Below are 18197 nucleotides of genomic sequence, written 5' to 3' on the forward strand. Positions count from 1 at the left end.
AAGCTAGGGTTAAGGATTTCAGTCTTGAAGTGGTGTTATCTCTCAAGTCTTCACGCATGCCCTGCCCGGGGATTTCTCACGGTTTATATAACTCAAGACTGCCTAGGTAATTTGTACTAGTAGGTTGATAGTGGGGTCTCCCCATTCTAAGAAAAAAAAAGGGTTGGGTTGTGGAAGAGGAGAGGACATGTAGCACAGCGCACGAGTATTCACACTGCATCATATTCTTAAATATGTTTTGCTGACAAAGATATTGATAGTACTGAAAACTGAATGCCTTGCGTACATTCTTAAACCAATGAAATTTTGGATTTCTGAATAAAGAATGTATACATATGGGATACATATGTTCTCAGAAATGGGTCTTTTGTTGTTCTAATAAATTCTGGTGGCTGATGGCAGGTATCATGCAACCCTCGTGTAATGTCTTTAGTTTTGGTGCTCTGCTTCTAACAATGATCACCAAGAGCCCTGAGACTGTTGTAGACAACATTATGACTCAAGCTAGAGATTCCTTTTTGAAGAGATTTTATTTGATCAACTCTATGAATTCCATCGTCCGAAAGAATTTCGGTGAAGATGGTGAGTGTCACACCTGTGATGGTGCTGCTGTTACAATATTGGATGCGAGTTGTGTGAAGGCAGGGGAGAATTCTTATCTGCAACGTCTTGGAACGCTTGTGCATGGTGAAAAAGCTTGGCTTACACCGCTAGTCTCTTGCATGATGACTTTGATCCACAGTCTGTTATCCGACTTGTTGATTCATGGGATGCTGCTGATATTTTGTTTTCATCTGATAAGTATTTGTAATTATACTTCTGGTTGATGTTTGTCAAACTAGCTGTATCCGGAAGCTACTATTTGTTCATATCTAGATGATAATATCGCTGTTATAGCTTTCCATTGGTATTGATATCTTGCTTGCTCCTCCCTCTAACCATCTTTCTATTAGAATTTTAATTTAGAAACAAAAAAACCAGCTTTGTTGTTTGGACGGTTTAAAAACTTTAAAACTCTTATCCTTTTCTTCGGGTGCAAGAAGATTGGTTCTCGTTTCCGTAAGGTTAGTCCAATATTTTGGATAACTCAACCCACATTACTTCTCTGCTTCTTGAGACAAAATGGAGACTCCTTTTTTTTTCTCTTTATTTTTTCAATGTTGGAAATATTTTGTCTAAAAACTACTATATACTTTATAATGAAATAATTTATTAAATTTGAAGATTGAAAAGTGATTGTCTAGATCGAGGCGTGTGATATATATTGCCCTAAGAACGAGCACGAATTTGAAGAATTGAAGAACTCTCTGTCTATAGAAAAACTCTAAGGGGATAGAGTATTAGTGAGAAAAAAAGAGTCCAGATCAAAGAGTTTTTCGGAAACAAACTTTCTCTTTGGAAAGAGTCACAGCTCCTCTTAAAAAAGTGCCTCACAAAAAAAATTATTTTAAAACTTTTGAAACAACTAAAATTTAGAGAATAAAAAAAATTATTTTTAAATTAAAATTTAAATTGCTTACTCCACTCGGCATATTTAGAACTAATCATTAACCTAGGGGTTTGTCAAGCCACCCACTACTCGACCGGGGTGATCAAGTAAACCAACTTATAATTGTACTCTGTCTGGGCTCTGTAAGCATCCAAACGAGGCCTAACAAATCCTTCACTGTGGTTGACCCCAAACTACCGTTTGTTTGCAGGACCCCTGCGGGCTCGCACCGCTGCCTATAAATATAAGGTGCCGGACGCTCTTTCTCTTCCCTTCGACCCTCCGCCAAGGAGGACAAAAAGAAAAAGAAAAAACCCTTGTTCTCCCTTCCTTGAGCGAGTTCTCAGATTTTTTTTTCTTTTGGCCTTCCAAGGAGAATTAGAGCCTTCCAAATCCCTATACCTCGCAATGCAGCCTCCAGGAACACGAAATTCCTCGACCAAGAGCGGTGAGAAAGGATTTCTTTTGGAAACCCACATGATTTTGATTTCAAGACCAGCCTTTTCTTCAGTTTTATATCAGATCTTGCTCTAAAATATTCTCTTATGAGCTTCTTATCAAGAATAGTTAGGGTTCCAGCAGAAATTTAGGTCCTGGTTTTTGTTGCTTGGATGGTTTTGCTTGTCTCTTGGTCCTTTTTCTTTCTTGTGTGTGGATTATGCTGTTCTGATAGGTAATATGTCCGTCCAAATTAGTTTCTTGGTCTTTTATACGTGTATGATGGAAAAGGGCTTCTTTTGATGTGTTGTTGATGGGAATTCTTGGTTTATATTTATTTCGGATCAGACTTTCCTGTGCAAGTATGTATTTAAAAAAAATCACTTTTTTTAATTAATTTTTTATTCTCATCTTAGTATTCATGTACTTAAAACACGTTTGCTGGTATCTGCTGGCATCCTGATCTGACATGTTTCTGTTAAATATGGTTCCACTTAACTTGTAGCGGAATTTAGTTTGTACTTTGATAGGATTAGGGTGGGAAGTTGAATTACTACAAAAAAATCCATGCAGGTGTGTGCTTTTTTTTTTCTTGTTAATTTAACAAAATATGTTGAATGAAATATCATTTGATCATATCAGGAATGATGGACTCAAAATTGGAGGCCCTCTTACGCTTGAGAAGATGTTTGAATGTGCAAGACCTAAGATCTCACCCAAAGGGGATATCTGGAACGTATTATTTAGGTTATTTGGCCCTGTATAAGTAACCAAGTTCTATCCAGTGCATGACTAATATGGGACTAAATAACAAGCTCTATGGGTCCTCACATATTGCCTCCTTATATGCCCTAGCATCCTCACCAAGCTAATGGTCCAAATCAATCACAAATCCAATCAAATTCAATCATAAGCACCACGATTGATCTGTGGTTAGTTCCAAATAGGCTTATGTTGCAACGTTCCTAAATCCTAATCCACATAGACCATTAATCGGATCTGCTTTAATACCATTTGTAACGACCTTCGACTCCGCTTTGATACCATTAGTAACAACCCAGGACCTTATCCAAAAAGGATAGATGGAAGGTAGTTGGAAGGTTTTTTCAGAATTTCTTGGCCCTGCATAAATACCCAAGATCTACTCAGTGCATAATTAATACAAGAATAAACACAAGCCATCATGGGTCCTCGCAAAATGATTCTGAAAATTTTTCTTGATGAAGTTGTGCAGGGACTCTCTGGCATGTTGCAATCAATGACTATTTGACAGTAGCTATGTTGAAAGAGCATTGAAAAACCTTCTATTTTCTATTTTGCATGTTTCTGTAAAGTGTTCTATCTTATGCTAAGGATGCAAAAATCAGAAGTCTAAGATTCCCTCAAGTTTACGTATGAAATTCATAAGATATTTGACTTTCAATTACTACCAGGACTACACAAGCTCATTTAGGCTTTTTACCTCGTCATATTGTTTCATCTACATTGTCTTGATTTATAAATTAAAATATAGTAAAAGTTTTTCTTTCACTTGTTTTATCCTTTGTTTTCTTTATGTAGTTCCAATTCTATGATTCAGCAAGTTAGTATTTTATTGTACAGAGGGTTCTATCTCGACATTCTTTGATAAGTTTTATTCACATTGCTATTGTCATCTCTCTCATGAAGAAGAAATCAACTCTTGGTAAATCGGAGGCAGTCACAATTAACCAACAAGAAATTTGATTGATATCCCTCTTTTGATCATAGTATATTGAGCTTATGGATCTTGGTCATTTACATGAACTAACCAATGAATTTGCTTATCCACATTATTTCATGCATACAAATTTGTGCACAGTGGCTACCTTCCATTTATGAGATCATCTAAATATTACGCCTTACTTGAGACATTATGTATATTGTTGTTCTTATGTTATTAGAGTGGCTGCATGTTATACGCAAACCATATCCTTCTGAATATATATTTTCATTGATCTGACTGGTAAGTTCTTGACCTTTCAGATATCAAGACTTTATTCTTCCGTCTTAGTCCAGGGAAAAAGTTTATGGCATGATCTTTTATTATGTTGTTCTCTTGTTGTCCAGTATCTTCTTAGGCTGCTTCTGTGGCATTCTGGATTTCCATTCTCCAACATTACCAATTTTGTTTCTATCAAACATTGATCAAATGGCTAGATTGGTGGGAATAGATGGTTAGAATCATCAGGTTAATTCAGACTTATTTTAGTCTATATGATTAGTTTTTGGTGGAGTGAATGCACATCTCTGAAAACCATTTCCCTTTACAACACTAGATGCACAAACTAAGTACAGTATTCAGAGAAGACAAGATTGATCTGTCATGAGCCGCATCAATGCAACTGGAGACGGAAACCTTTATTCTTACTGTGTTGGATTGTCCAATAAATGGGAAGATAAATCTATCTTCTCCAGTAATGCACTTGTGGATGTGATCTTTCTGGTAAGCTGAACGCAAGCTCCCATAGTTTATTGCATGTCTTAATTCTTTCAGGAAATTGAAACTTCTGCTGATTCATTGTTTGGTGGAGAAACATATCTATGATAATCTTACACAACCGACACATCACACATATTCTTTCCTGAACTTGCCAACTTTAATCCATTGAAACATGTACATTAACCCAGCCTTTATTGATTGTGCTTTCTCATGTGTAATAGGTGACCAAGGTTTAGTCATCCCTTATCCATTGCTCCTGCTTAGGTTCCAATCATTATCACTTTCTAACCTAGTTGGCGGGCCTCAGCAACAAGGTGTTACTCCCCCACAGGTCAATTAAATCAAAATTCAGAATTTTGTTTCCTTAATTGTTAGATTTGCTGCAAGCCCACCACACTAAAGGAAAGTATCATTTTTGCTTCTGTGCTTCCTGAAATAGTAATCCGTCATAGGTTTTTGCTGGACATTACATTGGGCTTTCTTAGTCAGAATACTCTTTGAAATCACTCCTCCCAATGCATATAAATACAGATCCTGGAACAATTGACACTTGAAATCTGACTTTAATATGGTATAACAACATTAGAACTATTCCAACATTGATCATGTGGTTATTGATGGTGACAAGGTTCATTTATTTCTTCTGCTGTCTCTTGTATAGATATGATCATGGCCTTCTTCATTACTACTAGTTGCCCACTTGATTGTTAGATAGTAAGTGTTGGGCTGATATGATCATGGCCTTCTTCATTGCTGCTAGTGTCACGCCCCGAGCCCGAGGCGCGACAGACGCCGCACGCCCGCACGGCGGACCGCACAGGCATGCAAGGCAGCAGATCATATCAAAGTAAATACAAATACTTAAAATGACGTAATTATTTAAGTTGGTCAAAAGCAGTCTTACAAAATTTCAAAATAACATTTGCCAACATAATTCAAATGTTCAGACTAATCTAAAATGTTAATAACTGAAGGAATAATAGCGCACTCCCCAATCCCGTGCGATCAAATCTCTGGATCTGAAAAACAGAGAAAACAAGATAATGAGCTATACTAGCCCAGTAAGTAACAAAATATCCCAAAGTGGGGTCAGAGCATATTAGATGATAAATCAAAACATAAAATAATGACTGAAAATTTAAATCACAAGTAAGCATATTTTTCTTTCGAAACTTATTATCATTTTTACAAAAACTCTGATACCAGAATCCCAACACAAATAGGCTATGGCCACGTAACCCAGTGGCATGGATTATACAAGATGCCAAATTCACTATTTTTATCCATCGATGGCAGCCGGTGTTGCACAAAAGTGCCAAATCCATTATATTTACCCACCGATGGCAGCCGGTGTCCAAATCCACTATTATAATCATCGGTAGCGCGGTGTCGAAATCGGTTCCTCACAGATTACAAGTCGACAGGTCAAACGTATAATCCCCATTGGCGGGGCCAGAACAAAGTAGAACAGATCATAGCCATGCTGAGAATGTATATATATAAAAACAGATTTCATAAATTGCCCAGTCATAGTTTACGAATTTCAGAGCATAATTTTCAAATGAAATTTTACATGCCAGATCCACTAATAATTATTTTACCAAATAATTTAGAAAAATGCACTTTGAAGCATTAAGTTACTTACCTCTTCTCGCTTGATTTCTACTTTAGATAGGCGGATCAGGTTTACCTGTTTAAATTTAATTAATTTCTTTGTTAATTTTAGAGCTAAGCAAAACTAAAAATAATACTATTGGACACGGCCCAGAGTTGGCCCACAATGGGCATGGCTGATACATCGGACATGGCCCAATGGGCCTGCATAGATCCGGGCCAATAGGGCCCCAAAGTTGGTCTCTAATGGATTATTTATGCAATACAATTCATTACAGGGACTAATACTTAATTACAAGGTACTGTTCCATAATAAAACTTGAGTGAAGGGACTAAATAATATATTTGAGGACCTTTACGTAATAAATCTTTCTTATAGGGATCAAACATAAATTACAGAAGGCTCTTTTGTGCAATAATATATATCAAGGGCTTAACTGTAAAATTCCATTTATTAGCCAAACAGGTTTCAGGTTTCAGGTCTAAACTGGGTTTCGGATTTCGGGTTTCGGATCTGAACTAGGTTTCGGGTTTTCTTTTTTTTTTTTGTTTCGGGTTTCGGGTTCGAACTGGGCCCAAGTTGGGCCCGCAGTGAATAGGGCCCGTGAACAGGGCCCTTCTTCTTCCCCAAACCCCCACAGACAGGGGAAGAAGAAGAAGAGGAAGATAGGACCCGGGGGGGGGGGTCTAGGCGGCCAGCCTGGGTGGCGGAGGCCGTCGTCCGGTCGACAGCCAGCCGGCCGCAGTGGCGGCCGACGGCCGTTGCGGTGGCCGGGGTTGAGAATCAACCGAGAACGGTCTCAGTTCATGGGGCCAAAACAAAGAGAGGAAAGCATGCTTGATTCGACTAGATCAAAGAGAAACAAGGGAAGAGGGCTTACCGACAGTGGCAGAGGCGGCGGAAGGGAGATCTCGACCGGGGAGGGCTCGGTCCGGCAGCTAGCAACGGCGGTGGCGCTCGGAACTGAGGGGATGGGTCACGGAACAGGGGAAGGCCGCGAAGGGGATTCGGACGACGCTTGGCCGGGAGAACACGCCGGTCACCAGGCAAAGGAGGAGGAAGGAAGGAAGGAAGAGAAGACGGAGGAGAGGGAAGAGGGCTTGAAGGTGGTTTTAGGAGGAAGACGAAGGGGGTTTTTATCAGCCCTTTGTAACGGCTCTCCGCCGCGTGAATCGCAGTGGCCGAGCGAAATCCGCGGCCGCGGATTGGCTGGAGGGGGGTGCCGCAGGATGCCCGCGGCGCCTTCGCCCCAGTGGCATCCGAAGGAGTCAGAGAGGATCGCAATCGCGATTTTCTGTTCCGGATCTTCCCAAAAGAGGACGCGGCTGAAGTCGGCTGGGGCTGCCGACTTTAGCCCGTATCTCACAGCTAGTTGCCCACCTGATTGTTAGACAGTAAGTGTTGGGTCTATAGTCTTTCCAATGGGCTACTTAAGGAAATTCAAATAGGGAAGCACCTATTGGCAAGTAGCACAAAGACTATATAAAACCTAATGGACTAGCAAGGGCATATAGAAGCTTGTTGCCTTCTTAATTCATCAGCTATCTTTCGGGTATAGCACATGAGACATGGTTAATCTTCTTAGGGCATTATTTTAACTATGAGAACCATAATTCAGAGTCTTTGAACTTTGCTATTTCTTTTTACTTTCTAATTTTCATGGTAGCAAGTCTTTCTTGCTAGATGGCTATATCATCTTTTTCTACATCCTCTCAAACTGCTGCTGTGGCCTTGCATATTATTCATTCTCATTGTTGGTTTTCTCTGGATTTATCTTTATTTTATTGTCATTTCTTCTGGGTGACTATAGCTGATTTACTTATCCAGTTCAACTCAATTCTGATAGTGCCAGACGTTCATGCTCATTTTAGGAAAATAATTGCAATAATTTCAAGTAGACAGGTCCTTACTAAAGGAGAACATGGAAACTTTACATAAACACAAATCAGAACAGTAGCACGTTACATTTTAAAATAAGCTGATAAGCTCAACCTACTGTGCTTTCCAGAAAATATGATTGCATGATATTGATGACAATTAATCCAAGTTAGTTGAAGAAGAAAATTAGGAGAAGTTCTATTACAAAAAAAGAAAAAAAAAATTCCACTGGAAGATATGTGAAATCAGTTATCCCCTTTGTTTATGCAATGCCTTATGCATAACCCTAGGTTCTTCTAGTTCTGACTCAGTTTGTGACTGGATTAGCAGTCCCCCTACTTAATACAAAGTTGAGTCCAGTTAGGACTCCCTTGTTATGAACTGCAGGATTTGCATGCCTCAGGGTACATTATTGAGAATTGTAGAAGAACTGAACTTGTCTCAGTAGTTCACTAAAAACTTCTTGGACATTAAAGCTTTCAGATAAATTATCCTCTGTATCTTAATTGGATCTTGACAAAAATTAAATCATACAAGTGAGTTTATACTATTATTTGATGTGAAACTAAACTGGCACTATACTGATGCATCCATCAATTGATAGATCATGGCCGTCTGGTCATGCAGGATCTTCCAGCTGAATAGCGCTTGCCCTTGAGTTGTTGACTTCATACGCTTCATTGCCCTTTTCTGTTCCGCTGTTTTAACATACCTTGATGTTTTGAGATCCATGAAATATCTTGATCTTCTTACTTGGATTCTGGCTGTTTCAGCTCTTACATTTTATGCCTCGTATGCAACAATCGGGATCTTTCAGCTTTTGTAAATCCTGCATCTTTTTTCAATCTACTTGTTTCTGTTCCTTATGCAAGTTAAATCTGGCCACAGATGATACATAAGCCATATCTCTTTTTTCTTCTAATAATAGTCTTCACGATCATGATCTAATACCTTTTAAATTGAAGTCACAACATTGACAACCAAAATATCTCAAGTTTCATACTTGTAACTATGAAAGAACACTAATCCTTATTCAACTAAGAAAACAAATTATCAACAATCTCCTTCATTGATGTACATAATGTATTCTTCATATTCAAGACATTAAGTTGCTAGATTTTTATCTAGTTTTCTTGTTCTTCTTGATATGTGTAATATTGATATAAAATCCTCTCAAAACTATGTGAATTCAAGATGTTGTTTGACCAGCTCCAACTTGCCCCTTTACCCATCTGATTCTCATGGGCATAATCAGCATGTGTCCAATTATCTTTTGTGCCCTATATTATCTTTCTCAGCATAGAATTGACCTAGATAAACTAAGAGCATGCTGTACAGAATTCAAAGGAAAATCCTATATTTAACAGTTTATGAGCTCAATTATACCCACGAAATCAAAGTGGTTTAGTTTGCCACTTGCCAGGATGACTGATCATTGGCAGGTTAAGTTGCAAATGATTTGGTTGCTAAAGAATATCTGACATTTTGTTGATTCTGGACGAATGCATTTGCCTCAAAAGAAAAGCTTTCTCCCAATTGATTGTTTGGCAACTAAACAATATCAGATATCCTGGAGAAGCATGGTCTTGGATGTGTTGTGTCATTTCAAAAATGAACTTGTGACCTTATTACAACCAAGTTGTTTCTGGAAGCTTACTACTGCATGCCTTCGTGCTAGTTGGTCCTTAACATAAATAAATATCCTATATTCTACTCTTGCTCCAAAGACATAGAGGTTGATCATTTTATCCATGGTCTTGTTGCCAAAGGATTTAGTTCACGCCAACATTGTCCAGTCCAATAGAAAAGGTCTTGATTTGGAGTCAACCTAGTCTAGAAGCTTGGCTGGGTTGTCTTTGTTTGGGTCTTATTGGGTTGAGGCCTGAGTTAAATTTTAGGGAGAGTCAATCCTTTGCTGCCCACCAAAACTTATGAACTTTTATGTGCAAAAATTTAATTTATATGATATAAATTACACGTGTAAAAAAGTAATTAGCACAAATATTCAGATTATTTATGATTTTTCATTTCCATAAAACTGTTGAAAAATATGTTTATTTTCCAAAATTATCTAGTTTAAAGCAACCAAAATGGTTGAAATTAAAAGACAGTTAAATGGTAAAGTTTCTCAGACTTAGTAGCTTGTTTTAAATTTTATTTGACTCATCTTTCATGCCAATGTGTGCTAACTGCTGGCATTATATACCAGAATAGATGCACCTTGTTCTCAAGTTGCTTGTTTGAATTACCAGCAAAATAGGTTTCCCATCCTGCTGATTGCTATTATCATGTTTAGCAGCAACCCTTTATTGTGGCTTGTTAACAGTTGCCTAGGCCTTTGGAGGGCAGAGGTCATGTAACAAGACAGTTGCAAAAAGTTCACAGGTTTTGATGGATTATTTCGTTAATCCATTAGGTCAAGCCCATGTGGATTGCATAAAGCTTGGAGGCAAAGTTGCAAGGATGCATGCATAAAGGCACATTAACATATACTTTCACGTGTATATATTACATTTGTGCGTATAAATGTGCTTATATACCATTTGTTTATCTATATCTATTTACTAATATCTATCTTAACAGACGCAGTTATAAATACAAGTATGAACTTCATGAAATGATTTATTGGCGAGGAGAGGGTTATAAGTAAATTCCAAAAAGTAGCACTGTGGACTTTTTTTCTCCTCCCTACTTACAGTAAAACAACAAAATCTGAACCACTTCAAAATTTCCTATTATACTTTTTCTGAAGAAAAAAATTCCGTTATACTTAAAACAAGTAAACTGAGGGTTCCTAATCTTTCTTTGAAGTCCTATATTTATTTTCGTGCTTGCACTATGAGCATGCTATCTAAATTATTGCCATTAGTTAGTTTACTTGGGTTGGTTTCACATATCACTTCTACGATACTCTGAAGAATCATGTTATCTCTGTTGAAGGATTCAACAAACTGTGCAGAGTGTGTTGAATGCACATTTGAAAGTTTCGTGATCATCATTTTTGTCATGAATAAATGCAGAAATTTCAGTATTATTATTCTCAGATTATCTCTAAGTTTCTCGTATTTTTAATAGGAGATTTATGCTGTTAGTGTCATGCTCTTGCAGCTAGTGCCAAGCTGATCCATGTGGCAGTGGTCATGCTGGCCACGCTGTCAGTCACTGTGTTACTTGAGCTCTAAGTCATGCTTTTGCAGCTAGTATCCCTGCTGCCCAAGCCAAGCCACCTGTCACGCAACATACTCTCCAAGTTGTTCATCAGCACGTTACTCGAGCTGTTAGTCGTGCTCTTGCGGCTGGTCGTCCAGTTGCCCAAGCTGATCCATCCGCTATTGGAACTGCTAACCAAGCTGGTGCAGTTGCTCAAGCAACTTCATCTAGTTGCTGCCACTTTGCTCAAAAAGCTAGTCCAACGGTTGATGACCATGCTGTGCAGGCAGCTCCAACTGGTGTCAAGCATGCTGTTCAGTGTACCAGAGGTATTCCCCCTCGAGTTAATAAAACTTTAGCCAGTACAGCATTCACAAAAATTGCTGTTAGTGTTCCTGCCCAAGGTAAGTACCAACTTGAGTTGCTCCATGCATATCACTGATTGTCATGTGCAATTTCTAATTATGAAAGTAACAATATGCTGCTTGTTGCAGGTAAAAGAAGTTCAGCGAGCATGAAGCGGATTGCTGAATCTGTTAATGAGATCCATAAATCACCATCCAAGAAAATCCATACTGGACATAGCAAAGACTTATGCAGTGTCCTAAAACAAGATTCTTCCACTGTTAAGTTTTCCAAGGACAATAATAAGAAGTTAACTGCATTATCCTCAGAGCAGCAAGCAGAGCAGCAGCAGCCTTGTATAACAGATAACATCAAAGTTCCAGGTATGGCTAAATATTCTTCTCAAGTTACATGCAGCCTGCTTAGCTTCGTAGAAGCTTCGGGAGAACTGAGCGGCCAATTGTCCTTACCAATTTGATAAGCTTCTGTCACCTCACTGATTTCCATGTGCAACTTCTAATTACGGGAGTAAAAATATGCTGTTTTTTTTTCAGGTAAAAGAAGTGCAGTGAGCATGAAATGTATTGCTAAATCTGCTAAGGACCATGATAACAAATTAACACCATTGTCCTCAGAGCAGCAGCTGCCTTATATAACAGATCACATAAATGTTACAGGTTTGTCTAGATATTCCCCTCACGTTATTTTGCAGTCTGCCTATCTTCAATGAAGCTTCAAGAGAACTTGAGTGGCTGTAGGTCTTTGTCAACTTCAGTGGCTCCTGCTGTCTTGAGGATTCTTGCTTGCAACTGCTAGTTATGAGAGTAACAATCTGCTGCTGTTTGCAGGTAAGAGAAGTTCAGTGAACACAAAGTGGACTGCTAAATCTACTACTGAGCTCCAGGAGTCAACATCCAAGAAAAGCAAGTCCGGACGTACCAAAAATTTGTGCAGTGTTCCAAAATTAAATGCTTCAACTGTTGCGTCTGCTAAGCACCATGGTAACAAATCCATGCCATCATCCTCAGAGCAGCTGCGTCAGCATCCTTTTATAACAGACCACATCAGAGGTTCAGGTATGTCTATATCCTGTAGCCATGATGTAAGCTGTTTAGCTTCATGGAAGCTTTCAGAAAGCCTAGTAAGAGTGGTGCTGCAAACTGAGTTGCAGTATCACATACATTCCATCATTAAAACTGTTAAAAACATGAGAAAGTATTTTAAGATTTGGTGTATTTGATACATCTTTAGGAGTGGTAGTTAGATGTGGTTGAGATGAACAGATCTTATAATCCTTTTTCTTTCTATTGAAAATACTAAATAATGTGTTCTTTATGTATATCTAGTTACAGACATATTCAATGATCCCCCTCTTGAACTTCTTGGAGAGAGGTGCCAGCTATGCGGGATCGATCTAGCATTCAGGCCGGCATCATGGTCCGCTGCATCATATTCCAATGACCCTCCTGTTCATGCGGTTTTGCCATGTGCTCACACTTTTCATAGCAGCTGTCTGGAAGATATTTTTGGTCCCATGAAGCCGTCTCAGACTCCCCCATGCTTTCTTTGTTCAAATTCGGAGGTACAGAGTCAGTAGTTGAACCTTGTTCTCTTTGGATAATGTATCCAATTCTTTGATTTTGTAGCGTTTTTGCTTCGGGAAGTTGTACAGAACATATGGAGATGTTATAACTAGGGGTCAAATGGAAACTAGTAGTTGGAAGGAACTAAGAAACCTGGTAGTTGGGAATATCAGCTGAATTATTGGATATACATGTGAAACAGGTTCCCTTTTTTCTCTTCTTTCATTTTTTTCCTTGGCCTCTCTTTTCCAGAAATATGAGTTGAAAATTAAATAATTTTGAGATCAACGTTTTGTCCATATGTCAGCAATATATCGAGTCCGATATGTTTTGTTCTTGAGAAAGCTAAACCATTCAGCTCAGATTATTTTTTTTGCTAGTGTTGGAGATTACAGAACCCTAGCCCGATTCAGTTGAAAGTACCCAAATCCAACAAGAAAGTTTTTGGTTGCGATTCTTTTTTGCTATTATCCTCCATAGAAGACCAACAAAGTTTACCCCCCCCCCCCCCCCCCCCCGCCCCTAACCCAACAGGTACCAAAAAAAAAAAGAAAAAGGAAAAGGTGCTGTGTTTTCTGTTTGAGCATAGTCTGGCAGAGGAATTTTCCTGTCCTCTCCTCTATGTTTTGGTAGGCCTACATATTCTTAGATTATTGTGTTTCTGACCTAAAACTTGGTACATGCAAGCTTTGCATGTGAAACATACCTATGACTTGGATCTGAATTATTTATGGCTTTTCTTTTTCACATTCCAACCTTCAAAATTTCTGATTTTGCATGTTGCAATTTACAGAAATGCCCTTTAAGTTTTTTTTTTTGGGTGACATGCCTCTATAGTTAAGTAGCTGTAAACGTTGTTAAAATTAGTGTTGTTTATGAAATGATATTATAATCTTTGAGCTTTAACTAGTTTGCAACTGTCAGGGCCCATTTTGTAAGTAAATTAATTCTAAATCATGGTTAAACAAATGTTATCCTGGATTGGATCGATGGTCGCTAACGGCAACAAAACAGGACTACGCCAAGGTCATACCTAGAGTTGGGCAACGGGCCGGGCCGGCCATCGCTAACGGCAACAAAACAGGACTACGCCAAGGTCATATCTAGAGTTGGGCAACGGGCCGGGCCGGGCCGGCCCGGCCCAGGCCCGCCGGGCCCGAGGTCTAAACGGGCCGTGCCTGGCCCGGCCCGCTTATGAAGCGGGCCGTGCCGGGCACGGCCCGTTCAGCACGGAACGGCAGCCCGGCCCGGCCCCAGGCCTCAGCACGGAACGGCAGCCCGGCCCGGCCCCAGGCCCGTCTATTGACGGGCCGTGCCTGGCACGGCCCGCAACAGGCGCAAACGGGCCGTGCCAGGCAGGGCCCGTCTGGTGAGGGGGGAGAAAAATAGCCGTTTCCAACGGCTATTTTGGAAAAATTCCAATTTTACCCCTCCCAACAGTCCAAAAACGGCTAAATTGAGGGGTATTTTGGGAAAAAATTTTTTTGGGCTTCTATAAATAGCCCTTTCCTCCCTCATTCTCACCACACCAAACCAACTATTCTCTCCTTCTCTACTACTATTATTTCTCTCTTCTAAAGTACTCTTCTAGCAATTTAATTTTTAGTTTGCATTTAGCAAGTGTTCAAGTGCTACACAAGAGGAGGTTCCTGTTGAGAAGAGAAGGTCACTCCTGTTGAGAGCACAAGAGGAAGCTCAGAATCTCGGCTCTGCCTCTGCCCTCCGACCCTCTACTCAATTCCTCCTTGTGGTTAGTTTTTATTTTTTGAATTCATTAATTTAGATATGTCATCTTTTGAGGAAAGTCAGTTTGGCATTCCTCCTGTTTCTGAGGGAGAAGAAACTAATCCCCAACCCCATGTTCTTAGTTTCTCTAGAACTAGTGAACCGAGTGAAGATCAAACCTCTCCTCGTAAGAGGACTAGTGCTGTATGGAATGAATTTGATAGAGTTATGGTTGATGGAGTCTGGAAAGCTAAATGTAAAAAATGTGCCAAACTTTATAGTTGTAGTAGTAGTGGGGGAACAGAGCATTTAAAAAGACATCAAGAGAGTCATAGGATGCATGATTCTCATGCTCAAACTCAAAGTACCCTTAATATACAAGGGGGATTACTTGTAGGTAATTTTGCATATAATCATGAAAATCAAAGAAAAGCACTTGTAAAATGGATAGTTAAGGATGAATTACCTTTTAGTTTATGTGAATCTTTTAATTTTGAAGAATATATTCAATTAAACCTACAACCTGCTTACAAAAGAACTAGTAGGCGTACATTTAGAAGAGTAGCTATGACTAACTTTTTAGCAATGAAACAAAGTTTAATTGAAACACTTTCTACTTTAAATGTAAAAATTTCATTAACTTCTGATATTTGGTAAGCATCTGTAGGTAGTAATTGTTTTATTGTCATTACTGCTCATTATATTGATAATGATTGGCAATTAAATAAACGTATTCTTGCTTTTCGTGCTTTTGATTTTCCACATTCTGGGCAACAAATTTTAAATATCATTTATCAAACTGCATGTTCATATAATATTAATGATAAAATTATGTCTATTACTTTTGATAATGCATCTAATAATAATTCTGCTGTTGCATTATTAAAAGACTCATTGCATCCCATGTTAGATGGAAATTTATTGCATATTAGATGTGCATGTCATATCTTAAATCTTTCTGTTCAAGCTGGCATGGGCATGATTCAAGATGTGATTGGTAAAATTAGAAATGCAGTTTCTTTTATTCATGCTTCAAGATTAAGACTTCAAGAATTTAAGGAACTATGTATAAATCATGGTAAACATTTTAAAAAATTTAAACTTGATGTAATTACTCGTTGGAACTCAACATATAGCATGATACATGATGCATACCCATATAAAAACTTATTAAGTGCATATATTAATGATCGTGGATTAGGCTTTACATTGACTGAAACTGATTGGAATAAAGGAAAAATTTTGGAAGATTTTTTGCTTAGTTTTTATAATGCTACCAATGTTCTTTCTGGTATTTATTATCCAACTTCATGTTCATTTTTACAACAAGCATATATAATTAATCAAAAATTTGCAGAATATAGATATGATGATGTTTTAATGCCTATTATTGACCTAATGGAATCTAAATGGAATGAGTATTGGGACAAGATATGTCCTATGCATAACTTAGCTGCTGTATTTGATCCTAGAGTTAAATTGAATGGCGTGCTAATTTTACTTGATGCATACTGTGAAAATATGATTAAAGATCCTGAACCTGCTAAAAATGAGGTAAAACAACTTCTTTATGATATTTATGCTATATATGATGAAAAAATTCGTGGATCTAGAACACAAATACAAACCTCTATTTCTTCTTCTAGTAGTTCTCGTTCGTCATCTATTTTTTCATTCATTGCACAGAGAAGACACACACATACTTCAAGTTTATCTTCATCTTCTTCATCTTTAAGTAGTGAACTAGAATTTTATTTACGAAATGATCTTCAGTCTGCATATGATGAAAATCAAATAGAGAATCTAGATGTATTATCTTGGTGGAAGAGTGTTAGAAATCAATATCCTGTTATGTCTGCAATTGCATGCGATATTTTAGCTGTGCCGATGTCCACGGTAGCATCGGAATCCGCTTTTAGTGCAGGTCGGCGTGTTCTTGACGAAAAGAGAAGTAGGATGACGGGCGAAACGGTGGAGATGCTTCTCTGCTTCAAAGATTAGTTGGATGCTGAGGCAAGACTTCAAGATAAAGGTGGACATAATACAACATCCTCTGATGATGATACAAACACTACTGAAGACTGAAGAGTGAAGACTGATTCACTGAATCACTGATGATTAGTAAGATTTCTTAATTTTTTATAATTGTACATTTTTATTGTATTCTGGAGGTCAGACCAAGGTCCAAACCTCGGCCCTTTCTTATTGTATTCTGGAGGTCAGACCAAGGTCCAAACCTCCCTTCATGTACCATTTTGATTTAAATTAATAAACTGGTAGGGGTCTATGCCAAACCCTCCACCATTAAGGTGGCTTTATATTCATAAATCCTTAGTTTTCAATATTTATTAATTTATTAAAAAAATTTATGAAGCATTAATTTTTATCGGGCCGGGCCGGGCCCAGGCCCGGACCGTGCCAGGCCCGCGGGCCAGCCCGGCCCAGGCCCTTATGGGCCGTGCCGGGCTGGCCCGCGGGCCGTGCCGTGCTTGGCCCGCGGGCCTAGAGCGGGCCGTGCCGGCCCAGGCCCAAAGCGGGCCGTGCCGGGCTCGGCCCGTGGGCCAGTAACCTGTGACCCAGCACGGCCCCCTAAATGGGCCGTGCCAGGCACGGCCCGGCACTGTAGCTATCGGGCCGTGCCAGGCACAGCCCGCTTCGTGCCGGGCCGACGGCCCGGCTCAGTGCCCAACTCTAGTCATACCAAAAAAAAAAAAAAAAAAAAGAGTAAAAAATATATATTGGAAGCATAGCACGTAATTACAAATTACAAGGACATGAAAGCGAAATCCAAAGGATTTCGCCTGATTGAAGATGTTCCACGTTATTCACTCTCTCTCTCTCTCTCTCCTCTTTTTTTTTCCTGTGCTCACGCGCTTGTGTGGATATGTGCTTAATTTGGAGGGGTCAGGGGTGGGGATGTGAAGAGTGCATGTGGATGCGCGTGTTTTAATTTGGCTTAGGGTGTTAGGTGGGTATCGGCTGCACACGTGTTTTAATTTGACTTTAGGGGTGGAGGGTGGGGGAGTGGGTGCTGTGCGCGCACGTCCATGCCCGCGTGTGTTTGGGTTGCGGGCCGGGTGCGGAACGATGGGTGCAAAGCATCCGTGTTTGCACGGGTTGGGGGAGGATACATAGGTACAAACCTTTCTTATTCTTTTTATAATTCTTCCTACATGACAGAATTTTAGACTTCAGATGTTTAATGAGACCAACACAAACTTCTGAGTTCTGTTATTAATATTAATACCTAGCTATCTCGGATAATGCATGGGATATTTTTTTTTAATTATTTTTATAACATAATGTAATGATGCGATATGTTATAATAAATAAAATATTTTAGTTTTGGATTTTTTACATAATAAATTTTAATAATAGCCGTACATGCTAATATTGTCGTCATTAATATTTATCATATATTAAGCAATGAATTTTTCTTTGGAAACGTGATATCATAAAAACTTTAGTTATTCTGGGCATGGAAGAGACAACGGTCGCTTAATCAAACTGCAA

The 18197-nt window shown here is 39.0% G+C and overlaps 1 protein-coding gene across 3 annotated transcripts; it reads left to right on the plus strand.

Moving 5' to 3' along the window:
• The first annotated feature begins 1686 nt into the window (after positions 1-1686).
• Positions 1687-13184, plus strand: LOC103707428. Of its 3 annotated transcripts, none has more exons than XM_039125962.1 (6): positions 1687-1937; positions 11079-11435; positions 11526-11759; positions 11931-12053; positions 12225-12452; positions 12729-13184. In XM_039125962.1, exons 1-6 carry the CDS (start codon positions 1898-1900, stop codon positions 12971-12973), a joined length of 1227 nt encoding a protein of 408 aa, XP_038981890.1. In that variant the 5' UTR covers positions 1687-1897; the 3' UTR covers positions 12974-13184. The 3 variants fall into 3 exon arrangements, with proteins under 3 accessions (XP_038981890.1, XP_038981895.1, XP_008790130.2); XM_039125967.1 differs by having other exon boundaries at positions 1690-1937; positions 11079-11360; positions 12723-13184; XM_008791908.4 differs by having other exon boundaries at positions 1702-1937; positions 12723-13184.
• The last annotated feature ends 5013 nt before the right edge of the window (positions 13185-18197 follow it).

This window comes from Phoenix dactylifera, chromosome 1 (genome assembly GCF_009389715.1).
Source record: "Phoenix dactylifera cultivar Barhee BC4 chromosome 1, palm_55x_up_171113_PBpolish2nd_filt_p, whole genome shotgun sequence".
NCBI lineage: Eukaryota > Viridiplantae > Streptophyta > Magnoliopsida > Arecales > Arecaceae > Phoenix > Phoenix dactylifera.

What these genes read in the sequence shown, in the direction of transcription:
- LOC103707428 (XM_008791908.4), top strand. Translation starts at nt 1,898, where the DNA reads ATGCAGCCTCCAGGAACACGAAATTCCTCGACCAAGAGCG. An exon ending in AAATTCCTCGACCAAGAGCG is followed by an intron (nt 1,938 to 11,078) that starts GTGAGAAAGGAT and finishes ATGCTTTTGCAG; the next exon opens with CTAGTATCCCTGCTGCCCAA. An exon ending in AGATAACATCAAAGTTCCAG is followed by an intron (nt 11,760 to 11,930) that starts GTATGGCTAAAT and finishes TTTTTTTTTCAG; the next exon opens with GTAAAAGAAGTGCAGTGAGC.